This window comes from Chenopodium quinoa, unplaced genomic scaffold, assembly GCF_001683475.1.
Source record: "Chenopodium quinoa cultivar QQ74 unplaced genomic scaffold, ASM168347v1, whole genome shotgun sequence".
Classification (NCBI taxonomy): Eukaryota; Viridiplantae; Streptophyta; class Magnoliopsida; order Caryophyllales; family Amaranthaceae; genus Chenopodium; species Chenopodium quinoa.
In genome coordinates, this window is record NW_018745059.1 from 1 (window position 1) to 9,889 (window position 9,889).

At 34.6% G+C, this 9,889-nt stretch overlaps 1 protein-coding gene across 1 annotated transcript; it reads right to left on the reverse strand.

Moving 5' to 3' along the window:
- Positions 1-738: 738 nt before the first annotated feature.
- On the reverse strand, positions 739-9,681 carry LOC110709225 (DNA repair helicase XPD-like). The gene is made up of 11 exons (XM_021887435.1): positions 8,480-9,681; positions 7,912-7,994; positions 7,389-7,792; positions 6,966-7,159; positions 6,605-6,785; positions 6,298-6,422; positions 5,246-5,335; positions 1,825-1,903; positions 1,653-1,729; positions 1,084-1,192; positions 739-962 (listed from the first exon to the last, which is right to left on the reverse strand). Exons 1-11 carry the CDS (start codon positions 9,292-9,294, stop codon positions 843-845), a joined length of 2,277 nt encoding a protein of 758 aa, XP_021743127.1. The 5' UTR covers positions 9,295-9,681; the 3' UTR covers positions 739-842.
- Positions 9,682-9,889: the final 208 nt, after the last annotated feature.

A 9,889-nucleotide genomic window follows, 5' to 3' on the forward strand; every position in this document is an offset into this window, starting at 1 on the left:
TCCGATGCTCCAGTCATTGCTCCTGTAGTTGTTTATATTGTCCAATTTAAAATCATGTAACGGTATTAGACAATTATTGACTTCGTTCATAGTTGAACTAAGCACCGTTGTTGGTTACTTTCCTCGTCGTCATCTAACGTGGTTAGATTTATCTAATCTACTAGATCAGAATATACTTTTAATTTTTTCACAGTGGCACTAGTGTGGTACATTTTCTTTGATTTAAGGATGCATAATAGAAAAGTAGAGCAATTAATTAAATATGGAGAAAATATTAAAAAAAATATTGTTTCAAGATGAAATTGCATTTTCATGGAAATTACAATGTTAATTCCCAATTACACTTAAAATTTACTCCGTTACCACCATTAATTACAAACTACCAAATAGGTAAGAGTATAATGAGTATATACAGTGTTAAAAGGAGACATTTGAGTTTTTTTCACGAGAAACATTATAATATTTGTGGAACTCTCTTAAATTGTAACATGCAATGTTTTATGGAACAGAGGAAGTATTAGTATATGTCAATGTCATAACATTGTATGGTATAAGTATTAAGTAAATGTGCAATAATTGAGTTGGCAAGTCCACAAACATACGAAACTTTTAGTCATTGCCCTTTAATTCTGATTTCTGAACCTAAGTACAAATCTGTTCTAACTACAAACCACATACCCAACTTACAAGCTACAACTATACAGCTGATTCCAAAAACTGGCTCTAAGCAATAATAATCTGCAAGAGAGTAGGATTTAGCTAGCTTGGTCTATGAACTACTCATCTCTAAACAAAGGAGAGGACGAAGATTCCTAGGCTTACACAAAAAAATTGCTCAAAAATCAGAACACTGTCTCATCTGCCCCAGCATTGCTCATCTTCTCAACGTCTTCCTGCGATAAAAGGGTTCTCTTACCACTGGCGCTAGTCTTATCATATGGTTGAGCCATCTTTCGGAGAAACTGCGCAGACAAAAATTCTCTTATCCACATAAGAATATGCAAGGATTGTAACAATAGTTTTGGAGATTATGCTAGTTACTCCATACAAAACATGTAAATAAACAATCAATCAAAATGGCACCTCTCTTGCTATGTGCAAAGCCATATCAGTGCTCAAATTAAGGTAGGCATCACGTAGGTGAGATAATATCCATCCAGGCAGCTTGGAGCGCTTATCATGCCGACTATATCTGCAGAAGAAACCAACAAAGAATTAATCATTTTAAGACTCAGCAAAGTTTTAATCATTTTGGCACACATCCTAGACAACATACAGCACTACAACCATATCACAGTTGAAAACATTATATCATAATTAACAATGCACTGTTGCAACAACTGCTTAATGGATTTTAAATCTGCAAGATTATGGAACATACTCGTTTTTGATCTAAGGTGTGCTTAATTAAGCTTGCTTAACTCGTCAAAAAAAAAAAAAGGGATTGCTTTGAAAGAAATAGACATTTGGAATGCTGTAATTTTGATGTCAGAGCCATTGTATTTAATATTTGGATTCCAAGCATAAAATTATGTTAACAACATTAGGACTGTATTTTCCTTTGAGCAGACCATATAGAATTTTAGGTATCTGCTGATCTTTTAACAAAACAGAACAAAATCAAATTTCTAATTGCGAGTACAGTAACAAACCTTTTGTCAGCAAATATCATCATTCCGTAATCAGCCTTTGAACGAATTACTCTGCCCACACATTGAGCAGCTTGTCTCTGGTAAAGAACAATTGAATTAGTCCAATAGCTAAAAGCAATCAATACACTTATTTAATAATTAAAAACAATAATTCACGAGGCAATAGCAGTACCAAAAGCATCAAAGTTAGAAATTCCCCTTCTTTTATCTGAAAAGTGTCCCGCAAATATTCCAGTCGAGCAAGTAATATCCTGCAATGTAAAGATCCAACAAGCTCAGATTATTCAGCCTCAATTGACGACTAACAATGCTACAAAGATGACATGATCCCACAACATGAAACATATAATTGGTTAATTGCAACTTTGAAAACAATTCAGCTAATCAGATATTGTTTGGTTATCTCAAAGGAAAAGGGATAACCTGAGTTTTAAAAATACAAGGAAAGAAATAACGAAAGGTAATGTAATTGGTTTTCTTGATTGAAATAAGTCATTCCCTCTTATAGTCTTATGCCCCAATGCATGCAAAGTTCAACATCATGTATAATATATGAGTTTTCAGCATAAAACACATGGATACCCTCATTCTTTCTCCAGTTCCCTCAATGTCTTCCTCTTGTGTTCTAATGTCTCTCGTCCCACGTAAAAAGCCAGAGTGTAAACAACACTGCCTTTCATCCATCACCAGGACCGTCTTACAACAGGTAGCACCAACCTTTTTATCCTCACCCCCTCTCTTCCTACTCTTCCACTTTTTTTTTTTTTTTTTTTTCCTGGCACCAACCCTCCATGTTCCTGCCTCTACTCCTGCTTCAAGCTTATATTTGGAATCATCTGACCTATGATGGTTAATTTTTCATACAAGTTCCAAATTTATGACTCCATGGCCATAACAACAGCTAACATTTTATATTTATTACAGATTATTTTAGAGAATTGATGGTGCTATATGCAGTGGTGATGTAGGTTTTTTTTTGAATATTAGTTGGTTCTCATGGTTTTGTGGTGAGGTAAGGGCTAGTGATGGCATGGGGGGAGGACATGAGTCAACAAGTAAAGAGATGGGGAGAACAATGGTGGAAGAAGGGACTAGCACAGGCAAAAAACTAGTTTGTGGTGGTGTGTCATGACTTAAGAAACTTAAAATTAAAATAATAATTACAAAAAGATCAAATTCCCAGGGAGTTAGGTTCAAATCTTAGGGCTTTAGGGGTTTGGATTGGTGGTCCTCACACTTTACAAGCCTTGCATATTTCCTGAACAAAATCACACCAGGAATGAGGGTGAAGTGATATCACAGAATTCAAACAAATGTAAAACCAAAAACTTTGGACGAAATGCCCCCTTAAAATATTACGGAGAAGTTCCCAACACGAAAGACAATAAATACGTTCTTGGTATTCTCTCTATTACCTCTCTCCATCATCTCTTCTATTCTTCCAATCATAAAAAAATTACTCCTTTTATCTGTATATGTTGATCACACTTTTATGAACTTGAAATGTAGAGAAGAAGGATGATTGTGGGAGGGGGTGGGCTCTATAACACTAGGAGGGCGAAAAAAAAAAAAGATATAAGTATATGACCAAATAAGGAAATAGAACAAAGACATGAGGTTAGTACGAGGTTAAGGTTAGCAAATTTACCAAATAACCATCACCCTCAGGCCCTCCCCATCCCCCCCTCACCCCAAAAAAAGAAAAAAAAAATCCATCAATTATGATCTTCAAGTATTATCTATTCTGTTAGTATGGGGTTAAGGTTAGCAATTTACCACCTTGGGGTAAAAAATAACAATCTGCTGGTATAGTTTGCGGTCTTTGTTTCATGCGTGGTGGGGTGGGGGAAGTTGGTAACACTAATCTCCAAACTCATTCGTGAGCATAAAAACCCTGGTTTTTTCTTTCTCTTTCTCTTGTTTTTTTTACACCTTTTTTCTATTATACCTGTTAACAAAAGATCTAAGTTAACTCTTCTACTTCTCTTGTTTTTATACACCTTTAACTTAGGTAACAAAAGATGATTGGGGACCAATCTTGCTACCACTAGGAAGCTTATTTAAAGGACAGTAGTCATACTTATTGCTTTTCTTGGAAGCATTGTGCTGTTTGAATGAATATTAAGTCAGGTAAGGATTTCATAAACTTCTAGATGTACCCAACACATTTACTAAGAGAAAATGAAGTGCCGAAGTAAAATAGGCCACTATGAAGTAATATCAATGTACCCTTTGTTCATATCTTAATGCACCAGTTCTCTATTGAAAGTAAAACTTATAATTTTTGGACCATAAATTCTCATCAGTATATAAGAGAAAACATAGGCAAGTGTGAATCAGAAACCTCTAATATGTCTTTTCCAAGAAATCAGCTTTATAGAATTTTATCAATGCTTAATTAAAGATGTTTATGGTAAAATTAGTGCATCGAAGACAGTGAAAAAGCAAATGGTGCAACTGTTTTGAAATGGGGAAAGTGGTTAGTTTGGACAGTGTGAAAGACTGAAATGTCAGAGTTGGGGTTTTACCTAGTAATTTTTAGCACTGAGAAAAGGTGGAGGTTATGATTAATCAAGTGGGAAATGTCTAGGATGCATGTTGGACAGCTGAGATAGATGGGTTATTATTGGCTGGTTTTGGTGATATGAGGTGGTGATGGAGCAGAAGACTTTAACCTGAATTTTGTAGAACTGATATTATTTTTGTTGAAATAAAGGGCATGTTCCCTTCACCTTATTTTGGCTGAATTGAATTTATTTTTTCTGAAATTAAATATATTTACTGAAATTTAATTATTTTTATTAAATAAAACTCATTTCACTAATTCTCGATTAAATTTATTCTTTTTAATTACTAATTTTTACTTATTAAAAATTATTTTTGCTGAACTTAAATTACTTTGACTTAATATTATTTGAATAAGGTGAAGAGAATAGGGTTTTAATTATTTTTGCTACACTTAAATAATTTTTACTAAACCTAAACTATATATTCCAATTAAAACTTGTAATTATTGATTCTCTATCATATTTGTTCCTTTAAAGTTGTTGATTCTATAAAACTTATTTTTAATGAACTAAGTTAAATTTTGCTGAACTTAACTTAGTTTTGCCTGAACTAAACTTAGTTTTTGAACAACCCATCCATCTCAGCTGTCCAACATGCAAGTAAAACTAACTACTAGTAAAAATTAAGAATGTCTGATTAAAACATATAGATAAAACTTAGAACATGTGAATACGAATAAAAACTTAGAACATATAATTAAAAATCTTAGAACACAAGATATAATATTTAGAACATGTCAGTAATAATTAAGAACATCTAATTTAACTCCTTTAAGATTTTGAACATGTGAATAAAAATTTATAACATACGAGTAAAAATTTAGAACATAGAGAGTAACCTCACAAACAAAAGTGTTATCTGGTAAAGCAGAGTCTTCCCTAAATATATATGGAGGGATTCTCGCAATAGCCTTCCTAATAAAGAAAAAATATGCAATCTGGTGTTGTGGATGCATGCAAAGGGAAAAGTTTTAAATGCAATAGGTAGTAACAAGTTGAAACACCGAAGGGAACAAAGCCACTCACTTGCTCAATGTGTACTGGAAAGGAACCCCATACATGATCACTAGTCTGCCATAATGTCGATCAAAATCTATACCTTCAGCTACCTTTCCCCTGCAATAAAAGTGAAGTATGCAATAAACATCTCAGATTTTATCATAACAAGTCAGGTCATTGTAAACTTCTCAACCTCTTGATTCTGCAACAGAACATACATTAAACAATATTTTGAAAATTTTCTAATACAATACCTTCCATAGGTTATTTATATTCAAAAGTATTCCCTACGTTCTTTTTTATTCGACTCACTTGCAATTTTGTGTGGCCTCCAAAGCACGTGTTTGACCAACAATATTCTTAATTATGTTTCCTTTGCCTTTGTCAAAAAAAAAAAAAAAAAGTTGGAAACTATTCATTGAAAACTCTAACAAGATCACACATGATAATTTTTAACTTGTAAAAAAGTAGCCAAAGACGGACAAAGTTTTTTTTAATTTGTCCACATGAATAGTAAGTAAGTAGAACAAATAAGAACGGAGGAAGTACAAAATTAAAGGTGGTTAATGACTATCTTTCCAAATAATTTTTAACAGGCAACATTTTTCTTCTCTGTCATATATTCTACATGTAAGCAAAAAAAACATGACAAACAAAAACCACACGCGCACGCTCACACACAATCAGGATTCAGTAAGCCTGTGTGATTTTCTATGCAAACTGCCAAACTGATGCACAAGTTTGACGCAAGATTTCTTAGCCAATGTGTACGAACTCGTTAATATGTGTGGTCATCCCCTATCTGAACTTGCTAAACAACCTAAAAAAAAAGCCCTGATCCTCTTCCCCAGCCATGAGCAAAATTTTCAAAGTATCTGATATAAGATGCAACAAAAATAATGATCCTGCACCACTGTAATGTTTGTTACAAAAAATGCAACAAACAGAAATTCCAAATAAAGCCAGAGGATAAAAATCATGAAATATATATGCCTTAACATGATGGACATTTAATATTATGATTGTTTAATAAGAAGAAAAAATTATTACGGCTAGAAAAATCATCAAGCACATCTTACCTTGCAACAGAGAAAAAGACAGCACCTCTCCCACAATCACAAGCCTTGCGGTAGTTGTCTAGAGCCAATGTAGTTTCAACAACATCTTGAGTTTCAATGAATACAAGTTTATGCTGCATTATATCCTGCAATAACAAGGGTTTGAGAAAATATAAAATACCCTCAAATACAATGTAACACAATACTGACATATTAGATATAGGCCATCCAGTATCAACAAATCAAATCAGCAGAATAACTAGATTGAGAAAGAAATCTGATTATGCGATGTATATTACAAAATTCGATGCTCAGACGTCATCTATACCTTTAGAATACCGGTTTCATTCCAAGTATTAACAATGGCATCCATGTATGAATAACTGACAAAAAAACACACAATTCCATCAGGAACAACAGAAACCATTTCTAGTAATAGCCTTCCATAGTTCCTTGCAACACCTGGATCACTTCTCATATCGTACTTTGTGCTAACTGGAAGTTGATCACTGAAACAAACATACAAGCTATATATGTCAATAGCAAAAAAGGCATCTACATGTTAACCAGACTTATATAATGATAACTCAAAATTATAACTGAGGGTACAAGGTCTTTAAACTTCACACAACATTCAATCAGAAACTCAAATACAAAAATAAGATGAAAATCCAAGATTAAACCTTCACCTTCCACGTGTTAGGACCATTGGACATATGCAATCCCTTGTAAAGGACATAGTAAAACTTCGACAGACTACAGGATTGAAATTCAGAAGGCGTGGGTACAGATCTATAGGGCTCAGAGTACCAGAGGTGATTACAACTGTTTGGAAGCGTTCAAATAAAGGCCTAATAGCAAGTGAAGCATCATGACAACTCAGCTGAAAATTCCATTTCAAAGCACAAACACGTATTATAATGAGCAAATAATGAGAAATTAATATAATGATACAAAAGGTAAGCAAATATATATAAGAAAGAAACACCTGACAAAAATTTGGGATGTCAAACAATAACAGAAGCAAAGAGAGGGGAAAGAAACAGTCTTTTTATTGTTTATAACAAGCTGTAAGCTATATATCATATCAGAGTATGTCAGTCTAAACCAACCTGCAGTATGGGGTCAGGGATATGAGGCATTCTCTCATCATAGGGTTCAATAATGATTGAGAAGCCCCTGGCATATGTGCCCACCAGCGTTGCAAAATCACAAATAGTCTGAATACTTAAGAACTCGTCTGTATCAGTTATTTCAAGGGTCATCATCAGGGAATGTAGGCGATCATAACAAAATTTTAAGGTTTTTTGGTCAAGTCCCACTTGTTGATTTAGGGACGCTACAAAAGACACAGGCGACTCCTTTTCAAAATTCTCACTTTGCAACCGGCTTTTGATATATTGCACCAACCTACGCAAAACAGATAGAAAATGCTCAGCTCGGCGAATATTCCCTGGTACTGCTTCTTTCAGAATATCCTCAGGCAGAGCTGGGTTGGAAAGCCAAGTATCGCCAACTGTAAAAGAAAATTGTTACAGAAAATGCATAATGAATTAAACGAAACTTAAGAAACTGCCAACTCTAGACAAAAATAGCAGAAAATTCAAAACAGATGCCTATATAGCACTGACATACTTGGTAAATTTCCCCTTTGGGCCAACCCTTCAACAAGGCGATTATATTCTGCACGTAGTTTCCCAGCATCTGTGGCCTTGAACCTACCTACCACATCAGATGAGTTAATATTAACTCATAAGGAATCTTTCCTTTCCACATAATATAATTCTAACATCAAATATACACAAACTGTAAACCTAAATCAAGATGCAGAACTTTTTCACTGGACATCATCAAATGCAAACATGCAATTTAAGGAACCTACAAAGAAATTTCTACCGCTAATAGAAAACAATTTGTTTATTCAAATATTACCAATATAACAACCACTTACCAATATAATGGTAATGGTTTTCGCAATACGTTTTCAAATTCATTTTAGGATATTAAAATTTATTAACATGCCAATTTATTCAAATTTTTGCCTGATTGTTGCCCAGATGGAAGCGTAAACCAATGTCTGGGAGTCAATTTTCTAATTTGGGTACGTGAAGTGAAAATAAGAGTACCTTGCTGATATTTTCAATAACCTTTCTAGGGATATATCACAGAAAAATCAAAGAAAATGAAGCAAATATAAAAGTACCTTTCGATCTCTTGAGACATCCTAGAAATATTTCTGGTCGCACCTTCAAGAGTTTGCCTTCTGACACTAACACTAAGAGCCTCAATGCACACGTTGTCAATGTTATGAGCCTCATCAAAAACAACCACAGACTCCCGCTGCATCTCTTTTGAAATAATCCCAGCAACTTTTGGATCAAGTAGATATTGGTAACTGTAAACCACAACATTTGCAAATTGCACCATATGGCGTGCCAGGAAATACGGGCACCATCCTTTCTGCTTGCCAAATGCTCTCAGGTCCTGTAAAGTATATACACCTGGGGGCAAAATTGCCTCTGAACCCGACTTCTCGTAATCCTCAAAAAAGGAGCAAGTAGGGATATTAGGATTTTCTACAGCTAGAGCTCTAACCCAGCTCGCTGTAAGCTTCCTACAGCCGGCATCAACAGAGTCTCTATTTTCAGCAGAGACAACAGCTGGATTAATACAAAGATTTTTGCGGGAAGAAAGCCCAAGAGCAAGGAGCCGAGCTGAGGGACCCAAGTGGAAAACCTGATAGTCATGGAGTACCTTTAGCTCAGCTAGTGTTTTTTCCATTTCATGAACCGTACGAGTGCAGTAGATGAGTTTAATAGGATTTGATGGTTTTGAAAGAGCATAACTGGTAATGAGAGATAAAAGTGCAATAGTTTTCCCAGTGCCAGTGGGCATCTCCAGCAAACAGTGGCCCTTTGCATCAAGGGCTCGTTTGAGTTCAACCATGTAGGAATATTGCTCTGGATAAATGTTATCATAGGGGAAGTAGACTGTAATGTCTTCTATTTGGAACTTCATGCTACCCTATGCAACTAGTGGCGGCTCCAAGGTTAGTTCCACTTGGTTCAACTGAACCCCAAATCTGATAGTTTAATCAATTTGAATCTTAAACAGTTAGGCAATAAAAGAATATAAGACAAAGATTATTTATATGACTAGTGATTGTGTTCGATGTCAGGAAAAGTTTGGAGGGATGAAGTGACAATAGTGGTTAACGGCCAAAAAAAAAACAGAGTAGGAAAAACAACACAAATTTTATTATCGTTCCACAAAAAATAATAATAGAAAATCACTTCCAACAAACAAGAAATAAGACTCCCTCTGTTGTTTTTTAAGTGACACATTTTCCTTAAACCTTTGTTTTTTTAAGTGACACACTTCCCCTTACTGGTAACATTCTACAAATTTTTTTTTTTTCTCATACAGAAAAAATGTGTTATTTGCTAACTAAAGACTTAGAGAGGGACTTAGTTTCAACAAGCTAACACGCTAAAATTAGATTTAAGATGGATGTTTTCCCTGATTCTTCATATCACTACAATGAGTCAGACGGACAAAAAGTTTGGCACGCAGCACAACAAGATCAATAATATCAACCTTTCAATTGTCTATC

Coding starts and splice junctions, on each gene's coding strand:
- LOC110709225 (XM_021887435.1), bottom strand. CDS start 9,294: ATGAAGTTCCAAATAGAAGACATTACAGTCTACTTCCCCTATGATAAC. Junction 7,793..7,911: donor CCAAAGGGGAAATTTACCAA/GTATGTCAGTGC, acceptor TTTCTTTTACAG/TTGGCGATACTTGGCTTTCC. Junction 1,730..1,824: donor TTCTAACTTTGATGCTTTTG/GTACTGCTATTG, acceptor GTTCTTTACCAG/AGACAAGCTGCTCAATGTGT.